At 43.1% G+C, this 24,546-nt stretch overlaps 1 protein-coding gene across 3 annotated transcripts in view; it reads left to right on the forward strand.

Moving 5' to 3' along the window:
* nrp2a (neuropilin 2a) overlaps positions 1 to 19,623 on the forward strand; it is a 56,465-nt gene extending 36,842 nt beyond the window's left edge. Inside the window, exons 9-18 of one of the 3 annotated variants that reach the window (XM_026361822.1) lie at positions 452 to 627; positions 834 to 1,013; positions 1,124 to 1,268; positions 6,084 to 6,164; positions 6,370 to 6,474; positions 9,647 to 9,912; positions 10,496 to 10,592; positions 12,331 to 12,363; positions 17,167 to 17,229; positions 17,334 to 19,623. In XM_026361822.1, the coding sequence (XP_026217607.1) occupies positions 452 to 627; positions 834 to 1,013; positions 1,124 to 1,268; positions 6,084 to 6,164; positions 6,370 to 6,474; positions 9,647 to 9,912; positions 10,496 to 10,592; positions 12,331 to 12,363; positions 17,167 to 17,229; positions 17,334 to 17,638 (1,451 nt within the window). In that variant the 3' untranslated portion in view covers positions 17,639 to 19,623. Of the gene's footprint in view, positions 1 to 451; positions 628 to 833; positions 1,014 to 1,123; positions 1,269 to 6,083; positions 6,165 to 6,369; positions 6,475 to 9,646; positions 9,913 to 10,495; positions 10,593 to 12,330; positions 12,364 to 14,205; positions 16,865 to 17,166; positions 17,230 to 17,333 lie in introns of those variants that run through there. The other 2 variants (XM_026361823.1, XM_026361824.1) reach the window with 2 other exon arrangements.
* The last annotated feature ends 4,923 nt before the right edge of the window (positions 19,624 to 24,546 follow it).

Consider the following 24,546-nt stretch of genomic DNA (forward strand, 5'->3'; position numbering starts at 1 on the left):
GAATATGTAAATAGACAAGCTGTCGTATAGAATATAAAGACACAACAGAGTGAACAGTGTATTTAAAGACACTTAAATATTTGTGTGAGATGTGAAGTGCATGAATGCAACGCAGGGATGTGTGCCCATTCAGCAGCAGACGCAACATATGCTGTTATCTCTCTAATGGCAGACTAATTGCATATTGGACATGAAGCAGTAGTGCTGCGCTACGCATCTCTTTTCCCTGGCTCCCTCTCTTGTCTCTCACCTCACCCTCTCCTACTTGTTCCAGTCTAAACTCTTAATGCTTAGTAGCCAGTATTGCAATCCTGCGGTGATGCTTAACTGCTCCCAGGTGGGAATGTGTGTAACAGTGTGAGTGCATGTTAGGTCGTTGCAGAAATGTTTCCATGAACCCCCCCGAGGTGAAGGTTAAAGTAATCTTTGTCCTCTCTGCTTTCCACTCCAGATGCTCCATGTTCAGACCTGCAGGGCCTGCTGTCTGGCCTGCTACCCGATGCCCAGATTTCCTCCTCCTCCAGTAGGGACATGGTGTGGAGTCCCGGGACCGCCCGTCTGGTGGCCAGTCGCTCTGGCTGGTTCCCTGCCCCTGCACAGCCCCTGGCTGGAGAAGAATGGCTGCAGGTACAAAAAGATTTTGACTGCATTAAATAGTCTTTGTCGTCACCTTTCAGATACAGGTTGCTGTATTTTTCTTATACTTTCCAATTGCAATGTGTGATATTTTTTATATTTCATTTTTCTATGCGTTAATATAATAGTATACATTAATATCAACTTCTTTTTTTATGCCGTTCATTAGTCACCGTGTATGAATCTAATATCTACAGGTGGACCTGGGCGTACCCAAAACAGTGCGTGGTGTGATCACCCAAGGAGCGAGGGGAGGAGATGCAGCAAGTGGGGCGACCGCAGATAACCGAGCATTTGTTCGAAAGTACAAAGTAGCATACAGCCTGAATGGAAAAGAATGGAATTTCATCATGGACAGCAAGACTAGCCTTCCCAAGGTGGAGTAAATTATGTTTTTTTCCCCAAATAACATCAGTTCACTAACCTCCCCCATATAAATGACCTATTGAGATTACATAGCAGTTTGAAATGTGTGTAATTTGTGCAGATTTTCGAGGGGAACACTCACTATGACACTCCAGAGCTGCGCCATTTCGACGAGACAGTGGCCCAGTTCATTAGGCTGTATCCAGAGAGGTGGTCTCCAGCAGGGATAGGAATGAGAGTGGAGATACTGGGCTGTGACCTTCCAGGTAGGACATTCTGGTGGTTCATATATATAATTTTATATTTTGATGGTGGAGGAGGATGGAAGGTGACCCACCAAAAAAGTCAAGGTCCTTAGAGTCTGTTAAAAAATGTACCCAGTTTTAGAGAAAGTGACACAGTGAAGCAGTGAAACAGTGGATGCTCGGCCCTAGACATTTATGATATGAGGTAAGTTCACTGTAAGCTTCTACAGCAAGTGTTCAAACATCAGCAGGGAGTGGACAGGGTCCGGTTTAAAGGAATGTGTCCCCACAGAGAGAGCATTAGGCTGTTCACTTTCTACCGTGGTCTGTTATCCAGATGTGAGGCAGATCTGGAGACACACACATTCACCGGCACTCGCCCACATATGGACTCTGACTGATTACCACTCCCTCTGTGCATTAACAGGATGACTGGGCTGTATAGTGCCACATGATCAGCACTTACATACATACGATACACACAAACACACATTTAGACACACACCAAACAAACCACAGAAAGAAAGATAGTGTGCATGTATAGTCTTGTAACATTCACACACCCACACACACACAAACACACACACACACACACCACTGTAATAACGGCTCTGTAAATGCAAGTTGGGCTATGGCTTCATTGAGGTGATTGACTGTGTGTGTCTGTGTTTCTGTGTGTGTAAGTACTGATAAAGTGCACTGCTCTCTAGTTAAGAGGAAATATTAAGAGTAGCTCATCGTAGCTATCACCTTTATCTGGATAAAGTAATACACATTTAAGGACACACACACACTTAAGTGCATGTACAGGTGCCATTACAGAATAATTGACAGTGTGAATACTTAAACTAAATGAGTGAGTGATGAATTTAAGAATTCTATTGGAAATGATTTCCAAAATGATTTGAGATTTATAAGACAGAAGCAGAAGAATCTGTGGTTTTATTTAATAAAACTAAAGTGTACATATGTATGCATCTGAACCCTGGTGTCTGGTGATTTTATTTCTTCTCAGAACCTCAGGTGTCACATACAAATCTATGTTGTTGTTTCTTTTTTTCATATATGCTGTTGACAAGCGACAGAAACACTAAACCAAAGACCACTACACCAATGAAGGAGACAAAGTAAAAATGAAGAGCCTCAGGGATTACCACTCTTTGTGGAGGAGTGATTGTTATCAGATGGAGTGAAAGGTTCTGTTGCCCAGAAAACTGCTGCTGAGGGTCACACATTGTTCACAGGCCTAAAAAACTCCGCAGGAATACTGGACTACTGCTGACATCCTGTAAATCATTCACTTCCTCTTCCACTCAAACTATTCACTTCTCTTTGTCTATCCTCACTTTTGAACGTCTTCACTGTTCTCATTTATATAAAAGATGAAATGGACGCTGTGTTTTTCTTGTTTTTTTTGCCTGGTGTATTTTGAACATAGCAGCAGCTGCCACAGTGAAGCAGTTTAAGGTCTCTCCCCAATCCTACACATAGCTGCAGTTTTTTCTTATCCCACCCTCAGGCCCAGTGCGTGGGTCTGTAAATGTTTTTGGTTGTTTTTTTGGTTTTTCATTTCCATGCCTCCTCTCCTTTCCTCTCTCCTCCTCCTCTGTTACTCATCACTCACACCTCTTTTCCACTGCTGTTGGTCCCGACTCCTTCCGTTTCCACTGTTTCATTCTCAGCCGTCTCTCACACACACACACACATACACAGAGTTGCTACAGTGCCGTGCTCCAAATATGAAAAATTTATGAGCTCAGGTAGGAAATTTTAGAGAGTGATGTGTAAAAAATGCAAAGTATCATCTCCTCCTTTTCCCAAGTAGGCTGATTTTACTCTTAGGAGGACTGTAGAGCTCACACACCTTTTAATGTCAGTATTCGGTACATTCACAGTGGCTTTCTGGTTCCTTCAAGGTGCCAGTAAATATAGCAGAATGCACTGAGAAGTGGATTTAAATAATCAGCACAGTGTGGCCCATATTAAGATAAAATAAGTAAAGCAGTAATAAAGTATATCTAAAATGAATCTGTGTGGTGTGTGTGTGTATAAACCTTGATCTGAGCTCTCAACACCACCGGACTGAATATAAAACAATGGCTGTGTGTGTGTGTGTGTGTGTGTGTGTGTGTGTGTGTGTGTGTGTGTGTGCGTGTGCGCGGGCAACTAGGACTGCCAAGTGGAGATTTACAGAAAGGCTTTCTACATAATTGAAGAATATTTTTTCTCTCTATGACATTTTGCTGAGTCAGATTCTTGCGTGAGCAATATCTTTTATACAGGGAGGGCTGGCCCTTGCCACCTTGTGCATGTGTGTGTTTTAGGTATCTGTGTGTTGAAAAAGGACCATTCAAAAGCACTGCAAAAGATGCCTGCGTGCAGTGTGTGTGAGTGTGTGTGTGCGCAGCTGCATCATGTACAATAAGTATGTAGCTCCATTATCTATATCAGCAGCTCCCCTGTGTCCAGTTCAAGTGTTGGTGTCTCATCCTGTGCATGATTATGACTTGCATCATCACCTGCAGCAGTAGACACATTATGTAAGACAGCACTGTACTGCAGAGGGACTTTTTCCTGCATTACAAGGCCCTCTGCTGCACATATACAAGCCTTCCTGTGCATATATTGGCATACTTTGGCACAGTCCTCGCACACATCAAGGACAGGGCTCGGGGCTAGGTAGGCAGGTCACATACATTTACACACTTTTTCTTTCTGTCTCACATAAACATGTGCACAAACCTACAAGCCAGTCCCATTGCCCCCAACACTCCTGTCACACCCTGGAAAGGTCAGCACATTTACACTGTGACAAGGCCTGACCTTTGAAAGCATAGAGTGCTCAGGAGCTGGGTAGAATCTTAATGGGCTAGACTTTGTGTTTATATGTGTTAAGTTGTACTCACACGTGGGAGTGTGTGGGTTTTCTGACACCCAGGTAATGTCTAGGCACTTGGTATATTTAAACCCCTGGTCCCAGGACTTAACTGGAGGACTCAAAGGTTAGACTGGAATAAAAAGGCATCAAGGGCTAAAACAAACAAGAAGAGTGAGCACAAGAGATGGAATAAATGTTAGAACAGGAACAAGAGATGGTCCTGCATTTAACACTCAGGAGGAGGAGAGATTTGAGAAAGAACGCTTGCTTTTTCTGGCCTTACCTTCCCAGTGGGCCGGCACAGATAAGGGTCTCATTAGGTAGTTAATGACTGGCATAAAGGACATGACATTAACGCTGGGTTAATGTCAGAAGCCATCACCAGCTGTGGCCAGCCCTTTCATGTCTGCCATTTCTCCAGCTGCGGCGCCATCGTGTTCATTTCCACAGGAAGTTCCTTTAAGCGGATCAATTGTGTATCATGCCGTGTTTGTTGCCACTAATGCGTTTCATATTTTTTAAATGATAATGATAGACATGCAGAAAGAGGGAAATTAACAGTAGGCGACTCTAGCGTTGCCAATCGTTCTGCAGGCTAAATCCATATGACTTTTATTTCTAGATGTTTGCTTCTTGTGTTCCTATTCCAACTGATGAGCTCTGTCTCACATGAGATCATCAGGCATCCAAGCCTCAGAGTTGTTTGGATAGGATTAAATGAGACAAGGCAGGGAGAGCTAACAAAGGAATATGAAATACAATATGCTTAGGAATCCACATACTCATTTGAGTGATCATTATTGTCAAATTAGTGCAATATGTTTGAATCTAGTGTAGTGAAACTTGACAAAAACAACACACTATGTAAACATGTGTTGTTAATGACTTTGTTTTTTAAGCAGCAATGTTTATACAGATAGACATTGGGAGAAAAGCAGCTAACACAGTTTATTCCCATAATAATTCACATGAACCTTTGTTTGAGACCTGACCCAAACCTCTGGGTAAACTCCCAGCGCACACCAGGGTTCACCCATCTGCTCCTAATAACACAGTGCACAGTGCTTTCTCCCATTTCACATTCCAACTGCAGCCTGCTCGACATGTGCCTGTGTACACATGTTGTGTGTACATGCGATGTGTTTCAATGAGCAAACTGTTCGTTTATTTATGGCTTTGTGTGTTGTTTGTCTTTCTTTATGATATGTTTGTGATTTAATAGATGTTAAGGGCAGAGAGAAAATCATACATTTGACTTCATGTTTCTTCCCCCTACTGTGAGTGCACATGAGTTATAGAGTAAGGGAGACACACACATGCACAAGACAACAGAGGGGGAGACAGTGTGTGTGTGTGCTCTGTATCCTCCCTGACAGCCAGTGAGTGGTCCCAGAGTGTGATCATCCTGTCCAAGGTCGAGGGGAGTTTGTTGGACACGTCCATCCATCAGCCTGCATCTGTGTGCCTGCATATTTGAGTCAGTGTGCGCCTTAGACGGATACTGACGCCCGAGCATCCAGACAAAACATGACAGAAGCCCTCTTGGGTGCACTGAGGCTATCTGTGCTTGCCTCCGCCTTTTTCCGAAACACTATGTGGGAGGGCCAAATCAAGACAGGCGACAGGCTATAGAGCTAATTTCGGACGAAGATCTCACATGTTTGGTTATGGCGTGCTCTTTAATTGACCCTTAATAGGACACTGACACGTGATGTTTAAGTGCTGAAATAGGACTAAAATATAAGGAAACTGGTTACTCACACCAGCAGTAGAAGCCTTATCATTTCCTCTCCTGTCTGTGTTTCCTGACACTGCCATACAGAGAGACAAATACCTCATGAATAATCTCTTAAAGAAACATTGTGTGATTAATGCGTCTTTGGTACAGTGATCTAATGTCTGAGGATTGTTCCATTCTGCCATCTCTGACCTGAGCTGTATTATGTTTGTTCCTGTAGAAACCTCCACACCCGCAGACACCGTCACGCCAACTCTGCCTGCCGATATTGAAACCACCACTGTCCCTATTACAACCACAGGTGAGACCAGACGACAAAGTGCTTCACATGAAAGCAAAAGTAATGCTTGGTTAATAGTGTCATTAGCAAGCTGTAAAGATGAAAGTCTTTGGAAGAGCTGTATGACATTATGTAGAGCTCCTGTGAATGTATCTGAAATGACTGTGATTACTCTTTCCTTCCTACTCTCACTCTTTTCTTGCCTCACTGCTCTTCACCTCTGCAGCAGCTACCTCTCCTCCATCAGACAGCGTGTGCGACTTTGACCATGGCCTTTGTGGTTGGACACATGACCCCAACGCCCCTCTATACTGGTCTCTGCACAGCCACGGTGAGTCTCCTCATAAATCATGTGAAGATTCTGCATGACTCACTGCAGCTGTCTGGTTAGCACAATGATTCACAGCTGCTTCACGGAGCTTCCGTTTTCCTCTGAGCAGCAAGCGGTTGATGGACAGTAACCTGCAGAGGCTGCTTTTAAACTGTTAAACATTTAGTTCTGGAAGATTTTCCAAAACAATGCATTTAGCAGCTCTGTTTGACAGCAGATAGGTTTCAGCTTCTTTCAGCATCAGAAAGTTTGCTTCAAAGCTTTTATGTATGCAGCTGCAAGGGGAATTTCATTTTGCTGCAGAAAATTGCACAAGCACAAATGCATTAAGTTTATTTTATCAACTTCAGTGAGTCTAGACAAGACACTGCTTTCTATAATTAAATGGAGTCATTTTCCTTGTGCATCTTCATTGAGCCCTTTTTCAATTTGAATAAATAATTCCTTAAATTGAAACCAGTCTAATTTAGCAGCATCATCTGCCAGTCTGCCAGTCACACGGCTCTTTCCGAGCGAATGAGAATGAAAATGAACTGAGGGAATCAGAGGGAAAGAGACACTGCTGCCGTGTCATGCACATAAAGCCTCACATATCACATTCGCCAAGTCTCTGTCTGCCTGCTTCTGTGTGTCAAGATGTGTGGTGTCTCAGCAAGAAGGGGTTAAGACCCAGTAGCTTCTATTAAGTTCAGAGCAGGAGATTCTGAAGTCAAGCACTTATTCCCACCCGTCCCTCACTGCCCCTCCATTACTTCAGGCACATCCCAGATGATGTTGTGTAGACTTCCATCTACTTAGACACTCCTTGAAGAAATAATTATTAATTTTCCCTTTATACATAGCCGTGGATCAAAAGTGCAGCTTTTGGCGTGTTATTAAAAGCTACAGAAGATGTTTCCTGCTGGGTTTAAGGAGGGTTTTTTTATAGCACTGTTTATCATTTTGCTAGGCAGAGAACTGGATTGGTTTTCAGCAAGTCTCCATGAAAGATTCAGCATTTCTCCAGCTGGAGAGAATTAAACAAGGATTAAACAAAAGGTTCAGCACGCGCTCTTTTTTTTGGTCAAATATGTGATATCACCTAGGTCATGTTCAGCAGGTCAGGTTCAGCAGAAATTCACTTGAAACGTAACCTATTTAGGTCATAACCGCCTTTGTCAGGGGGCTTCAAAGCAGCGTCTTTCATCATGGCTGGATTGGAAAGGATTGCTTAGATTAGTCAGGTTGTGGCTTTCATGTATGGAGTATCATTTTCAGCCGTTTAGACACGCAACGCCAGTCTTTGATTTTCCCACAGATGTCAAAGGTCAGAAATCCCAGCCAACACAGGATCATTATATCACCACTATCAAATCACTTTTTAATCTCTATAGAATTCCTTTTTCTCATGTGACCTGGAAACTACGATCTCTTCACCTCTTGACCTCATTCATAAACCAGTAATAACACAGAGATGGAATTAGCCACCATATTATTTGAGTTAATACACGCCCCGAGTAAAAATGTGCTAACTAGGCATCATAGATTGTATCCTTGTTTGCTTCTCACTGCAGGAGACCACTGTGAAATGGATTAATAATGCTCTGTTGTGCTGTGTATGGCGAGGCAGTCTCGATTATGAGCTATCTGGCAAACAAGAGGCACAGCAATGGGGGGTTCGCTGCAAGACGCCACGCTCTGACACGAGGCAGATGGAAGAGGCTTTGGTGCACACATTAAAATGAGTGATAAAACACCTCACAGAATCACAAATGTGTTTCACTTGCACATCCTCTCTTGGCATATGTACGCACGCGGTGTATACACCCCAAAAATTTGCAGCAAGGGAGAGTACACAAAGTACACACACTCATTCCAGGGCTGCAACGGGCCAAGGGACAAACTGTCACACACAATGTCTGAAGTGTCACACACAGGCGAGTCTGGGCGTATGGCGGGCAGAGGGGAACTGTCAAGTCAGACGAAGATTCGTCCCTCCAGATACTGCTTGTCTGATCTGCTGGAAAGGCCGCACACACAAATACACACAGCGAAAGGTTATCAGCCTAGTCGCTCAATAACTCGGGCATCACTGCGCTAAAAACATACACACGCACTGAATGCTGCTATAAGGGAAGAAGATAAAAAGACAAATCATGTGGTGTTACTGGGAAACAAAACAGACTATACTATTTGATTGGTGTCAGACTACTTTCCCTCGCCTGTAAAAACAAAAAGGCTCTCACACAAACACACACAATTGTTCATCGTAAAGCAGGTGATTTAATCTGCACTGGACGTTTCCCACAGGATCCACTTAAGAAATCCTTCACCAGACGCCTCATTGAGTCTCTCTCTCTCTCACACATACGTGGGGCACACACAATCATATACATATAGTAGGCTCACCAATCTTAGTCACTCACAATACTTTGTGTCGACATCTACTGTATATTTCAAACTAAACATCCTATGGTGTAAACAAATGAAGTGGTCTGCATTTTTCACACACCTTGTTGGGGATGAAGAGGAATAGGCCCTGAGGGTCTTAGATGGAGTTCTGGTAGCACTCCATTGGACCTATTCTTATGTGTGTTTATATTTGTCATATCCCTATTGTTTGGTGTGACTATTGTGCGGTGGGGATCCCATTCCTGTTAGCAAGTGGTGATTAGTTTCTTTTCTGTTTATGAGTCATGTTGGAAATTGTGACACAGTTCTGTGCATGTGGATATGAATATGTGTGTGGAAGTCTGTCTGACTGCGCAAATAGTGATGATTAATGATGAAAATTGGGACTATGTACACACCCTGGATGTTTATGTGCTCCATTTGTGCCCAACAAACACATTTCAGCAGCATCCATTTACTGTGGAAATCAAAGGTCTGCCCAGTGCCTGGTTTTTTATTGCCTGAGGGCTGAAATAAAAACCCATTAAATCAGACTTTATTCACTTTCATTTGACTGTAACAACCAGCAAAGTTGAGGTTAAAACAAAGCTTTACTCATTTCTGAGAATGTGTTAAAATACTGAAACAGCTTGACAACATTTTGTTGCTGTAACAATTCTCCTTTGTCAGCGTTTTTAAATGTATTCCTGAGTTTTTCCATTTGGGCACTGACATAGGTCATAGGTCAAACTTTGTAGTATGTTAAAAAAAAACAATCTTGACATGTCTCACTCCCTTCCAGAGCTCAACAGCTATCTGTACATGGACGCCAGCCTAAAGACGGAGCAGCAGAGAGCCCGGCTCGTGAGCCCAGTGGTGGCAGCTGAAACTGGGCCCCTGTGCCTTCTCTTCTCCTACCAGCTGTCAGGGGAGGCCCAGGGCCACTTGAAGGTCCTGCTACGGGATGCTCACAACGAGGAGACCCTCATTTGGACACTGAAAGATGATCAAGGCCCTGTGTGGAAGGAGGGTCGCACCATCCTGCCTCGCTCCCCTAAAGACTACCAGGTAGTAAAAAACCAACATTTTTAGCCATGGCTAAGTTTCAGTGAGCAATATTGTGTCTGCTTAATAAATAGGTATCTGGGTCAGACCTCTTATTATATGTCTCCTTAGAAACATGTCTTTAATGTCTTTATCAGGGTTGGTTAGAGAGAGATATTCACCTCAGAGCATACACAAAGCATCAGTTTTAACTTCTAACTCTGTCACCTTAGGCCAGGTTTGACTTCAGAAGAAGCTAAAGTAAGTCATATTGTCTCTGTTGGCTGCGTGATTGTTTAGGGATCTCTGTGCATTTGTCAGAGACATCACAAGCAGTTAATGTTCCCATAAAAAAGTAAGTTGGTGAAAGTTGCAGAGAAGGGGAGGATGATTACCAGTGTTGAGTGCAACTTTGAAATCACAGGCGCCATATTAAGTTTTTATCATCTTTCTCTTCCTCCTCCTCCTGCGCTTGTCCCCATTCTCAATTTGCCTCCACCCCACTGCGTCCCCCTCGCCTACATCCTGTCTCCGTCTTCCTCTTCCTCCTCTTCTCTTTTCAATTGTTCCCTCCTCTTCTTCCTCTTCCTTCTCCTGGCTGTGGTAGGTGGTGATGGAGGGTTTCTTTGTGCACGGCACCAGAGGACACATCTGGATAGACAACATCCACATGAGCTCCAGCATCCCTCTGAAGGAGTGTACACGTAAGTCTCACACAAACAAACCTACTGTACACACACACACACACACACATCCAAGCATTGCCAAGGACAACTTCTTGACAGACGGAGATATTTTTTTTGCATCAGTCAAAATCGTCTGGAAGTATTCTGAAAAACAAACACACACACACACATACACACACATCCATGTTACCCACCAACTTCCTCTTATCCTTTGTCAACACTATCATCTCCTCATTAACTCGCCCTCCATCAATCTGCCTTTCCCTCTCTTTCCCTTCCAACTCATTCACTTTTAGCCTTAAGGTCTTTGAATACCGACACACATAAGGCGATAAACACACACACGCCTCCCAGTCCCCCCCTCCACTCCCACGCCCTCCCATCCCAGTTTCGGAGACAGCCTCTCCTCCAAAGAGGCCACCGAATATCGAGATGAAAGAAGGAAGGAGAGGGAGGGACAGTGTTTACTCCTCCACAAAAAAAAAGAAAAGAAAAGAAGAATAAGAAAACTAGGCCATAAACGCCCCATGGGCCCCAGCGATGCTAATCTATGTTTCATTAGATTTCTCTTTTTCTCCTTCTCTCCTCTCACTCTTTCGCTCATGCGTTCGCTCCTCTGTCGTATTTGTAAACAGAGCTTTTCCCGAGCCGTCAAAGGGAATTACTAGACAGGCTGTTTCCCAAGCAAGTGTTTCGGCGCCTGGTGTGAGTCGAGCATCAGCATAGCCCCCTTAATCTGGCCCGAGCAGCAGCTTTGGAGAGGGTCTTAAACAGATCAGAGACCAAGCCGGGGGTTCAGAGCCAAAAACCTGCCTTCATGGCTTCTGACTGACGTCCAGTGTGCTTTGGAGCTGGACCACAGTGAGGAGCAGGCAAAGTGTAATTGAGGGAAAGTGTGTGTGAATATTTGTGTGTTCTGGCCCGAACACTTCTATTTTTCTGTGTTTTTGCTTCTCTGTGTTCTATCAGTCAAGTTTGTGTATGTATGTGTGTGTCATGAGTCTTGGGAGAGTTGAAGCAGCGCTGCATTTGGAAGGCAAAGATGACAGGCGAGCCCCCTCCCTTCTCCATGCTGCTGTGTTTCCTCCTTCCCCTCTTCCCTCATCTCCTTTGCCACTCCCAGAGCATGCTGGGATGTTGCTTATCACCCAACGCAGTTGAGTTTTTCACAGTACGTTAGCGTTCCCGCCAAATGGCGCCAGTTCCCAAGTCGGTTTCCCTCTTTCTTTCTTTCTCTCTCACCCACCCACTTCTCTCCCTCCCAACATACACATACACTATCTAACACACACCGAGATGAGACACACACCGCAGTTCTTTGTGTTTGCATTCCAGGCAATCAAAGTGAAGGTTCTGCTCTGTGCATTTGCAGCAAGCCAAAAACCCCCAGCCCACTTCAGTTTAACTGGACTCTGCAGATAAACAACTTGAAATACGTGAACTTTGCGATCACAGACACACGAACACACGTAGCCTATACACTCTCAGCATAGCCCATCTCGAATCCCAAGCTCCCACAATGTACTCTGTTTGAAATTGCATTCAAGCAAAAGAGCTGAGTAAATGCCATAATTCTTGTGAGCTATCTGAGGAATTAACTTAAATTTCCTCAGGAGGAGTTTGATAGTCTTGTGACATTTGTGTGACATTTGGCTGACTTTTACCTCATATATAAAGTTATCTAACAGTTCCTTCTCTCTCTTTCTCTTTCTGCTCCTGTCTCTATTTCTGCCCGACTCTCTCTCTGTCCTCGCAGAACCCTTCACAGCCTTTCCTCCTGAAAATCCAGGTGAGTTTCACTTTGGTGTGATGTCATTTTCTCTCTGGTCTTGCTTCCTGCCCGTTCGTATGCACTAGCCTGGGGTTTTTTGCTTGGTGGCACTAAGTGGTCCGCTAATCGATCAGGCCAAACCAATCCTTCACACAGAAGCCGAGGTAACTAGAGCTGTGTGATTCCAGATAAACATCTAAGCATCTAAGTTTAGCAAAATGAAATTTGCAAATACCAGATGAATTTTGTCAAACTCTAACCAAGTTGGAAAATAGATCAGTACTGCATTGTTGTGCATTAATTCTACCTAGTCAGTCTCTGTGGAAACATAGGATTAGTCTCAAAAGAGCAAACACTGCGTGCAAGGCGAGCTAAATCACGCACACGTCATGGAGTCAGATATTTGAAAAGAGCTACATATTCTCATTTCTAGGCTGCCTGACGCAGCCTGAAGGGTTTTAAATAACTGTCTGCATCATGAAAAATATTTAGAGCATCCTGGGGGACTCTATGAGATTGATGTTATTGTTTTGGCATCTCATAATGTCTTCCAATAAGATAAGAGCTTGGCGGTTTCAGTGCGAATGTGATGTGTGTGCACTTCTTTGCCTTTTCCACTCCTATGTCTTCACACACTCAGACGGAGTCTCTAACCCTTGACAAACATGCGCAAACACACACATTAATATCACCACACGCATAACACACACACACACACACACACACACCAGTGTCCCCAGTGAAAAGCAATCAGATAGAGTGACTGAGCAGCAGCAAGCACGGTGTGTCTCTCTCCTCTTCCTAACTGAGCTCTGTCTAATGAGTGTGGGCCGTGTGAAGTAGCAGGAGCACGCACCATTTCCCTCTGTAATTATGTGACACGGTCCAAAAATCAGGATGTATTCAGCTGTGCTTCACTTTCCCTAGTTCAATGTGACATTTTCGCAGGCTTACAGCTCTCCACATTAAGTTTTAATGATACATGTGGACTATATTTTTGTAGTTTTTCAGTGTCTTTCAAGTGCTTGTTTCTGAATAGCAGTCTTGGGTTGTTGTGTAGAGGCTTCTTGGAAGATGTTTAGTTGGTTCTTACCAAGAATTTGAGAAGGGGGTTCGAGCCAGGGGCAGCAGCATAGAGGATCTGTGGAGATAGTCTCCAAGGAGACAGCGCTTGGCTTGAGAAGGGAAGCACTGGCCAGGAGGCTGATGCATGAGAAAAAGGAAAATGAAAGAGCAAGAACAGAGAACAGGATAAATTATGTACTCTAAACAAATCTGCCAACTCGAGCCAGCTAAATAACAAATCCCAATCCAATATCAGCTCAGAGACAGCTCTGGAACATTGGATTCCCATGTGGCGTCTGAGTGATTCTTGCATGGTTCTGAGGCTTTATCAGGGGGCCGTTTCTGACTTCCTGTGCCAGTGCAAAACAGGAAGAGGAAGCTCCTTAATTCAATGTGTGTGGGTGCTTTTATAACTAATTATTTTGGCTTTCATTTCACACCAAGTCATTCCACTGGAGCTTAAAAAAAATAATTCTATTGCATTTGATTGGACCAACCATTGGACTGATTTCAAACCAAATCTTTTGTTGATCTTGGTGTGAAAATTTGTCCTCCAAGCTACACGAAAGAAATGGATGCATTTTATTTTTTCTTCCTTGTTTTTTTTTTTTGGCCTTGGAGATTTATTTTATTTTTTGCAACTGGCATGCTTGTGCATGCTCATATGGGGTGCACGCCCGCTGTTCATATGATGAAGACAAATAGGGATAGAAAATAGAGAATTACATGTAGAACATAACCAAGTGGCACTCCTCTCTTTTCCCGCTGGCCAATTATTCTGTATCTCTCCACCAGGGGGAGGCGTTCCTGTGCCTCCCTTGCCAATCCACTGGTATTACATAATGGCTGCCGGAGGCGCCCTCCTTCTCCTGGCGGTGGCCATCTTGGTCAGAGCCCTCTGTTGCTGCCGACAACACCTGGCCACCAAGAAGAGCCAGCTGTCAGTGGCCTATCACAGCTCCTCGCAGTGCTTCCAGTATTCTAACTGGTCCTCCAGTATGGCCACCCCAGGGGTGGAGCCAGTCCTGACAGTGAGGTTGGACAGCCGGGACAGACATCGTACCCTCTGCTGAAAAGAAGCACTTAACTGCATTGCATTTGGCAGAGCAGGACGCCAACCTGTGAAGTCAGTGGCAGTGTGTGTCGTGATGCTGCAAGATTGACCCAACATCCACTCTACCAACCTCTCCCTCCTTTAGTTTACAGTTGCCAGGGTGATGATGACACAGACATTGTCCTAAACTGCCAAGGGGAAATTTGCAAAGCAACACTGTGCTCTCTGTCTCTAATGGATGTAGTTTTGGTAGCAGTTTTCATCTTTGTTCCATTAAGGAGTTTGCTGTTGACATTTCACACTATGCTGCTCCTGGTGAGAGGACTGAAGTCTGAGTTATTTATCTGAACAGCTTGTTTCAGACCATTGAGTGCCGTCTGGCTCCTCATAACCCCAACAGCCCTCCTGGAATGACCCCAGCATGGACATACACACAGACATGTGTGGGCTGGGAAGAGGAGGGGGTCAAGCTGGTTCCACTACGAGAGCCAGCCAGAACTGCCAAACCACAGGCTAAAACAAGACCCCAGAGACACGAGGAGCTCTGCAGTGCTGAGACAGAGAGGGGAAAACTGTTGAGGCTGAGAGGCATTCAGTGTGCGAGCTGTGGAAACGATCTGGCAAGCCGCAGAAAATAAAGCTCTCTGTATCTCTGTAATAACAACACAAGATAGCTGTGATATGAGTTGTACCAATAGTGAGGGAGAAACAAATCCTTCCGTTGTCCTTTTCAACAGAGCATGTGCACCTTTAAAAACAAAGGAATGCAAATCCATCATACTTAAAGTCCTGCATCACAGATGGAGATAACCAGCTCGTTTGATTGAACGTCTTGTCCTCTCCTGATAAAGGCATCAGTCAGTGATGGATGCAGCCTCCTTCAGTGTTTAGTGTTTCATCTTGATTCTCTGTCGTAATAAAGCACGTTGTTCCACTCCCATTTATGCTTCATACCACCCAGTTCCGCTGTTCCTCCGTGTCTTTGAGCGACCCAGATGACAGCCATGCTGAGCCAAGCCTTGATGTTTTTTAGTGTGAATATGTGCTTGTTGTTTTTAGGGTTGTAAATAGACACAGCTGTCTGCCATCACCATTTCATTCTTGAGTTATACTCCTACAAATCCCACAATGCCGCTGTACCAGCTGGAAGCCATAAGTGCAGTATTTTGCTGTATATTTGCACCCTTGAGAAGGATCCAAGACATTATGAAAACCAGAGCAGAGGGTTCCAGTTATTGATACTTCCTCCTTTAGTGCTATAAGACACCAATAATGGCTATTAACAAAAACATATTTATCATATCTGGGATCTAAAAGCCTCTTTTATGGTGAAATTTTTAAAAATCTCTGACAGCGATAGACAAATTGGCACCAATCTTTCTCTCATCAGTCTGTACAGAGTAGCTGAGATGTGACACCAGCTCAGTTTAACACCCTGGATTGAATGAAATTGAGGTCTTCACTCCGTGGCTTAACGGGGCGTGCTTTCGTGATCTGTCACAGCAGCAAAAATCCATCACCTACTAGCCCACAGCTCAGCAGAATGCACCTCCATTTGTTGCCCCAATTTAGAAGCTGCACTTTTCTCTCCAGAGTGAAAAACATGTCTTTTGGCACGCGCTCACTATGTGCTTTTAAATCAAGTTGGGGAGGAGGGATTGGACACCCTTCTTGGTCCATCTCAACACCATTACGCTCCAAGCCTCTAATAGTTGTAATTAGTTAATGGACAGATAACATTTATTAAGGCTGTGCTAAGCACTTTTCCCTCCTATCTACTGCACCTCTGTCACCCAATGGGCTGCCAACTTCCGTTGCCCTGGAAACCGTATTAATAACGCCATTGGCCATCAAAGACCTCCAGATCTATACTTATGCCTTGCCAAGCAGTTACTCCCACTCCTGAATGTTTGCCAGGAGCAGTAAGCGCAAATACACACTCACACAAAAAGTGAAAAGAAAACTCCTCTGAAGTACACTTGCGCTATTGGGCTCAACCTAAGTGCTGCATCCATTGCTAGTTTTACCACACTTGTAATCTTCCCATTCAGACACTTGCATACATATCAATTTTCAGTTCACATCGCCTGGCAGTGAATTGCACTGAATGGAAAGTGAGACTATCGCAAGCACTTCTTAAATGTTGATATTTGTTGCCACTACTGTTTTTCTTTTTTTTTCTTTGATCATCTTATACACCAACTCTTAAACTTGACAGTAACCGTGTCTGATTATATTGGTGATGATCATGGGTAATGTTAATTATTTAATGATGTGTTTGCATCTTTATTCACTTGGAATGAACAGTCTTATACCATTAGTATCTTATGTGATGACTGTGTGTGGCAAGAATGTATTATAATGATCTTTCTCTATTAATAAAGTCATATTTTTCTATTATTACACAACTCACGTGTGTGAATGGATGCCAGAATTATTTAAATATGAATTCTTTGATCTAACAGTATCTAAAACTCTTGTTGCTGATGACTTTTGACATTACAAGGGCATTTAATGTGAAACCACCAAATATTTCATAATGTAATCTGACCAAAGTACCAAATATGCTGCATCTTGGTTTAGAGCTTGTGAATGAAAATGAGTTTCTAGCCCACCTTAGTGCCATCTTTTGGTGCACATGTTTGGCAATTTAACAGCGATGAGATTGATGTTTAAAGGTTTTCTCTGCTTCTCTCTGACAGTTAAAAAACCTAATGACATCGGGGATGGGCGACTTTTCAGCGGCAGAGACCCGTTAGGGGGAGGTAAGTCACTAGCCTTAAAATGATCAAATGACAGCAACATTTTTGTAATTATTGTGATGTAATTTATCTGTTAAATTAACTTTATATTTGCTTTCATCTCCCAGGCTTACAGTTCCCTGAATGGAACACTGCATCCCCGTCATCTGACCCTCCAGTGACCCGCATCTCAGAGAAGGACAACTCGTGGCTGTACACCTTAGACCCCATCTTGGTCACCATCATCGTCATGAGCTCCCTGGGTGTTCTGCTCGGGGCGGTCTGCACCGGCCTCCTCCTGTACTGCCCCTGCTCCTTCGGCAGCCTGTCCTCTCGCTCATCAACCACCCTGGAGAACTACAACTTCGAACTGTACGACGGCCTAAAGCACAAGGTCAAGCTGAACCAACAGCGCTGCTGCACTGAGGCGTGAGGGAGGAAATGTGAAAAGAGACGGAACAAGAGCGACAGATAGCCGTTTCGTGAAAACCTCTCACTATTTAATTTCCTCCTGTTCACTTTAGTTTCAGTTTACTTCTTCAGCGGTGCAGATCCCTGGACATTCCGACAATAAAAAAGCCACTTATAAGCTCAAATGAGAACTTGTTTCCTGTTTGGAAAATGTGGCATCGTCCAGTGTTTGGTGGTTTTTGTGGTGAGAGAGGGGCTACCCATCCATTGCTGGGATGTTAGGCCTCAAAATATAAATATCTACACATATCAATTACAGATTTCTGCTCCACCAAAAGAGAACAGTTTATAAATGCATCATAGATTTGTAAGAGCTCTAGTTTTGAAACTGGATACTGTAAGCTACACATACTGAGTCGAAACACGTTGTGTTTGGAAGGTGGTAGGTTAGGAACGTGCTTAGAAAGCATCTTTTTTGATCACATGTGAACACAGTGGCCTAGAACTTAGCTCCTTTGTGTGGCCCGTTGGCTTTTCTTTTTTTTTTTTTTGTTCCATCGTAGACTCTGCTACCTATCAACCTCAGTTATCCTCTTAGTTGACAGTCCTGACAGTCTGTGGTATCTTTAGTCACCAACGTCCCTCGAGTTTGTGTTTTTGCTCGGTCACTCTCTTTCTGTTTAATGTTTTCGTTCTGGCGTATCGCCACTCTGTGATGGCAGATAAGTAGAAAGAAAGTGTATGTGTGTGTGTCGAGATGGGGAGGGGGCATTTTATCACATTCTTTTAACCACAGAGAGAGTTATTGTTAGGTATAGCTGTCGGAGACTGTTGTTACTGGTTCCTGTCAAACAGAAGGTCATGTTTACATTGTGGTTAATGGGAAAAGGTCAAGGATCTTTGGTAGGTGCAACCTATGGATTGCTGGTAAGAGCAGAGACTGAAAACCAATGAAGAAAGAGAAACGACGCGAGAGAGAAAGACTGTGGCTTACAGAGCACTAAAATCCCTTGCCTCAGAGGGACAGTGTTCTCTCTGTGCTTTTACGAGGACAAAAAAACAAATGGGATCAAAAGCAAATGTCCGGCCAGGAACAGCTTTCTCAATCGACTGACTGCGTGCCCAGATACAAACAAGCCTTAAAAGCTAAGTGTTCGCCAAACTGTTGCCAAAAGGAACGTCAAGGCGACACCAAGAGAGGAGAGGGGGTATCCATCTTTCTCTCGATTTACATGTGGACTTCATGAGCCATGATTTAAAGGACCTACCCCCACAAAAACACACATATACGCATGTCACCCCCCTGCTTCTGAAGTTGCTTTTGTTTTTTTGTTTTGTTTTTTTTTTTTTATGTCAGGTCTCACACAGCACAGCGGACATTTTTGGGACAGTTTTAAAAGCAACAAGAAAATGTCTTGACTCGCACGCTCTGAATAGACTCACAAGCCATGAAAAGGAGAGGATGAGAGACCCTCCCATGCGCACGCACATGCACACTTCACTTGTATATACAGATGTATATACAGAGCATCACTCTTAGAAACAATAAACACACACATAGAGGCCTCCAGGCCTAAAAATGAGGAAATCCATGGCTGCTGCTGAGAGACTCAAGTACACAACTGCCATGGATTCACTAGACACACACACACACACACACACACACACACATTTCATCTCATATACCTATACCTATCTCATCTCCTGTGAGGCCCGCATCTCTGGACCCCACTGACTCTTTTCAAAGTGCCTTGGAGCCTCGGGGATCCAGCTTGCCTTTGGAGCCGGAATGAGACACACTAATTTGACACTGACAGGGACAGTCGCGGCGCCCCCTTCTGCCTGGGAGGACCAAACACATGAGAGGAAAGGATCCCCTCCCCTTTTCGCACTGTTCAGACTGCTGTTGTTGTTGTTTTAAAGGGGTCTTTGTACAGAAATGCGCTTTTTATTATTGTTATTATAATTATTGTCATGATTATTTAATAAAGGATTTATACCATACTACTGGAAATAACTGGTAAGACTCTCACTGTAAGACGCCGTGATACTCATATAAGATACGTAGAAGACCAGGAGAGTTTGAAACAGTGTTCTCTTAGAATTGACGTTTTTAAAGTATAAAAAACTTCCATTCCAATTACCCACAAACTTCGTCTGAAACAAACTTTCACTTTGAATTGCTAAAAGAATACAGACAGGGAATCACACACAAACACACCCACACTCGTGTTTTCTCTCTCTCTCTCTCTGTCTGTCACATACACATACATGCATAATGTTTTTACACTTGGCCTCTAATCTCCGCATGATGTCCCATTAGTGTGGACCTCTGGTGGCCCCCATTTAGGAGCTCCAACATCAAAGCTTTGAAATGCCCCGCATCTTAGCGCCACACACACACACACACACACACACACACAAATACAGTACACATGCAATTACTCTGCTTCTCTTTTACAGCTTGCTGAGTCTCCCACACACGGTTCCATTTATCCACATAAGCTTTCTTCACCTAAATGCAGGCCATGTTAGTAAATACAGCACAAAAAGTTTCAGATCCCAAAAAAAGGGATATTTTTTACTCTTTTTCCATCCTTGTGGATGTTTGTAGAAAGGCGACCAATGTGGTGCAAAAATGTGTACCGGGACAGTTTATGGTGTTACAGCCTTGACATGAAAGATAAATGAAAGTGCCAAAGTTAATGTTGCATTCCTTAGTTTGTGAGCACTCGCCATGTGTTTTTCCTCACTCAAATAGACAGCTTATTAATAAAGCAACATTTAACACAACTTGGAGTTGATGTGAAATGGAGCCTGTAGCACAGGTACCACTTTATGAGGCTTACAAAGCAGAGCGACATGTGTTGTCGCTGCACAGTGGCGGTGGCAGTGGCTGTTAGCACGCTCCGGTCCGTGACATAGCGGGCCAATTACCGTATCTGAAAAAACACAGACAATCCCCAGTCCGCCGGAGGAGTGCGATGCCATCTGCTCACAGGTCTGATTGATCCCGGCAGAACAGTCACGACCACATCACACAAATGAACGCCGACAGGAAATTGCCAAAGGAGCCAGATTGTCATTGTTCCATACAGCCTCTTGTTTTTACAACCAAATTATTCTTAATTCTTTTCCCCTCTGAGTGTGTGTGTTACCCAAATGTTGTTTTCCTAGGTTTTTTATCAGTCTGTTACGGCACACTGCAGGGGCCCTTTCCTTTAGCCGTCAGATCAGAGAGTTCTTTTGCCTCTGAAGCTGAGGCAGCCTTCAAAGAAAAAGCTTTGGCGCCCTGTAAGTCGATAGGCCAGATTGTGGAGGGAGCTCATTTGAGGGTCGCGCTACAGGAAGTGGCCGAAACACACAGCTAATTAATCTGGGGATTATGTAATCAAGATAGAAGAGGGGGCAAACATGCAGTATGTTATTTATCACAGTTAAAGAGCAAATTTTGGTTTTCTATGTTAATCATTTACTTTGTCCTTGGTATTACTGCATAGAGGCCTTTTCTAATGTCCTAGCAAAGTTTATGGGTTTTAATGGGTGTCAGCACTTGAAAATAGCTTTTGATATAGTCACACATAATATTAATAATTAAAAGAATTAAGAAATCCCTTGTTCAAATATTTTAAAATCCTCTCTCACTGTGTGAAGAATTGAACCACCTGGAGACTAAACTTTACATCTCTTTCAACGGGATCCAAAGTGCTGTCACAAACTGTTCGTGCTTACATTTTTAAATATGTTTCATGCACGTGCACACACACACACACACACATACACACCACCACCAAGCACACACATCCCAGTGGTCTTCCTGGGAAAGGGGCCCAGATAATCTTGTCGGGCCTGCCAGCGGTTCAAAGCACCTATATGGGTCAGAGTGGGGAGGGTGTGTGTGTGTAGAGGATGTAAAGGGGCTCTATGGCAACTTGCCTGCCAATGACGGCAGACCCAGTGACAAAAAATGCCAAAGTCTTGCATAAACACCAGGCAGACCATCACTTTCCTTCCTCCATGACATGATCATCTCCCTACCACCAGAGGATACTGCCTCTGAAAACAAATACACGGAGGAAATGATTTGAATGAGAAAACCTCTATTCAGAGCCCTAAACTAGGCCAGGCGTCTTGTCATTGTGAAGCAGCACAGAGGAAATTAACTTGATTAAAAGATACTGAGGGTGACTGGAGGTCATTTCTGGACCCAGAACCATATCTCTGATGGTCTGGTTTTAGTTTTGTTTTTACCTCCAGACCGCTGCAAAGCCAGTGCTTCACACCGGTTTCACTCAACGGCGCATTTGATTTCCATGTAGCATCTTAGCTCTGGTAAATTCTCCTTCAACACATCTGAGGCCGTCACAGCGAAAGCATTTCCTTGCAAGAGAACTTTTGTTTTGTGGGTGCGCAACATGACCAGTGGTCCTATGTGGTGGGCCACCTGTTCGCTCCACTTGAGGCTGGTGTACAGTCACGGTTGCCCTATATAGTCCAGGAAACCTGTTATCAGGCATGGTGGGAGGCCTGTAACAGTGGGTCCTAACCATCTGTCTGGAGTGTCTGACTGAGTTTGAGTGACGCCAGTGCAGTTCAAGCGCTTGATGTCAGGAACCAATAGAAATTCTTACTTTAATGCATTTATTGTTTAAGTAATGACTTAAGATTAAAGCTCTTACAGCTCATTAAGATTCATCTACAGGCCATTTTTTGCAGATCTATTAGCCTGATTTTAATATTTTATTAAATTGAGTTATATGTTCACTTTGCCCAAGGAAATCTTAATATGTTCAATTAGATAAAACTTTATTTTGGTATCGGGGTCAGTGTTACTACAGATTTAGATCAGACATAACAGGAACTGTTTCACTATTTTGAACATCTTTGCTTCTGATTTAACCAACAAGTGTGTTTTCAATCACTTTTATTGCACATTTAGCAGATGTGTTTGCTCACATTCAAATAAATCTTCCTAATAACATGTTCCCGTTTAGATAAGATCCACTTTTAAACACTCAGTCCACCCAACACAAATTATGTCTTTAAAACTAAGGAGGAAAGAGTGATAATTGTGTTGTTGTTTTGAAGATGAAGGAAAATCTGATGAATCTTGACACTTTTAACACAACCCAGTCCTCAAAACAGATCAAATAAGTTCTGTGAAACCTTAATCAATATGAACTCTTGAACCGTAGAGGGGGGAAAAAACAGCTAAAAATGTATCTGTCAATCACGAGTTAAGTAAAGGGAAGCTGTTGGTGGAGCAATCATGCTTGACAGGTTGTCAGGATTTGAGCACTCTTGGACAAAACATCTCAAAGCCTCTGTAATAATCTGTTCAATGCTGGCTCCGTGAACAATTCTTTACTCCCAATCTGTCAAATGATTTCAGCAGAGATGAGTTGCCAAGTCTGTTATTACTCGAAACAAGCGTGTCAATAATAGAACGACAAACAAAGTTGTATTTCATGAAAAGTGGTAATCAATTAACAATGACAAAAGCTTCGCACTTTTAGCTTCGCAGATTTCTGAAACAAGCAAATAAACAGCTGCGCTCATTGTGATTCAGTCTTGCTGTCATTAAAGTGAAAGAAAGGCAGAAAAGAAGGAATAGCAAATCATCTGAATGCCTGAGTCTGCTACCCTGCTTTAGTTTGTTGAGTAATTGAAATGGCCTTCTCATAGCTTTTTTTTTTTTTTTTAAATTAGGGCTTTTTCATTATGTATTCCATTGAAGCGATAATCAAATTCAATTGCACTTTGAGACCCATCTGTTCCAAAATAAGTGACGATTCTAGCCTAACTCACGGGTCTTGTCGACTCTGCACACAAATCTTTTCATTTGAATCAAATTAGCTCCACAAGTAGCGCATGTTTACGACGCGGCTCTGTAGGAACACCCGCCACTTTTTCTCTTTGATGAAGCCGATGTCGGTAAAAACGCAGCAGAAAATCAAAAGTTAACAAAGAAAAGCACGGGAAGTGATCTTGCTCTTAAAATGCTCCCATTTGCTACAAACCCCACTTTCAGAGAAGTTGTAAGCTTTTCTTAAAATTCAGTAAAAATTGAAATGTGTGATTTCTTAATTTACTTAAAACTTTATCTGACAAAAGTACAAAATTTTCACTGTTGTTCAACTTTATTGTAATTTGTAAATATGAGCAAATTAAAAATTTGATGACTGCAACACACTTCTGATAGACATGTTTACTACTGTGTTGTGTTTCCTTTTACACTTTTTAACCCTTTGTGAACTGAAGATACTTATTATTACACTTTAACATATTTGCGAGTTCTTGCTGACTCACACAGTCTGTGTCTACAAAGCCACTCTGTTGTAGCATGTGTATAATGAAGACTGGCATTGTTCTGCTGAAATATCCGCTGACTTCCTGGGAAAAGACGTTACCTTGATGGTTGCACGTCACTAAAATCTCAATATACACCACCGTGTCAATAATCTTTTTTGTCTTGGGCACCAGCCAATGTCTGTTTTTCCCAAAAACAAACTGAAGCATGCACTCATCTGACAACAGAACACTGTTAGAGAGATATGTTAGATAAGTACATAACCACATTGCCACTGTCTTTTAATCCATCTGACATGAGCTCCTGCCCAGAGAATCTGGCTGTGTTTCTGCACAGAATTGGTAATTGGTTTCCTGGTTGCATAATAAAATGTCAGTTTGCATTTCTTGATCCAGCAGTGGTCTTTGTTAAAGTATTCATGAGTTCATGTGACTATATTCATCAATGCTCCCTGAGGGATTGAACATCACACATTCAACTGTTGAGACCCGTACCTGTTTCTTTCAAACAAATCCTTCAATCAGTGGTATTCTGCATGATTAAAATGTAGATAGTGTAATAAATGAAGTTACACATGAAGGGAAAGGTCTGACATCTAAACCTATAATGGACTATTACTG

This window comes from Anabas testudineus, chromosome 2 (assembly GCF_900324465.2).
Source record: "Anabas testudineus chromosome 2, fAnaTes1.2, whole genome shotgun sequence".
NCBI classification, from domain to species: Eukaryota; Metazoa; Chordata; class Actinopteri; order Anabantiformes; family Anabantidae; genus Anabas; species Anabas testudineus.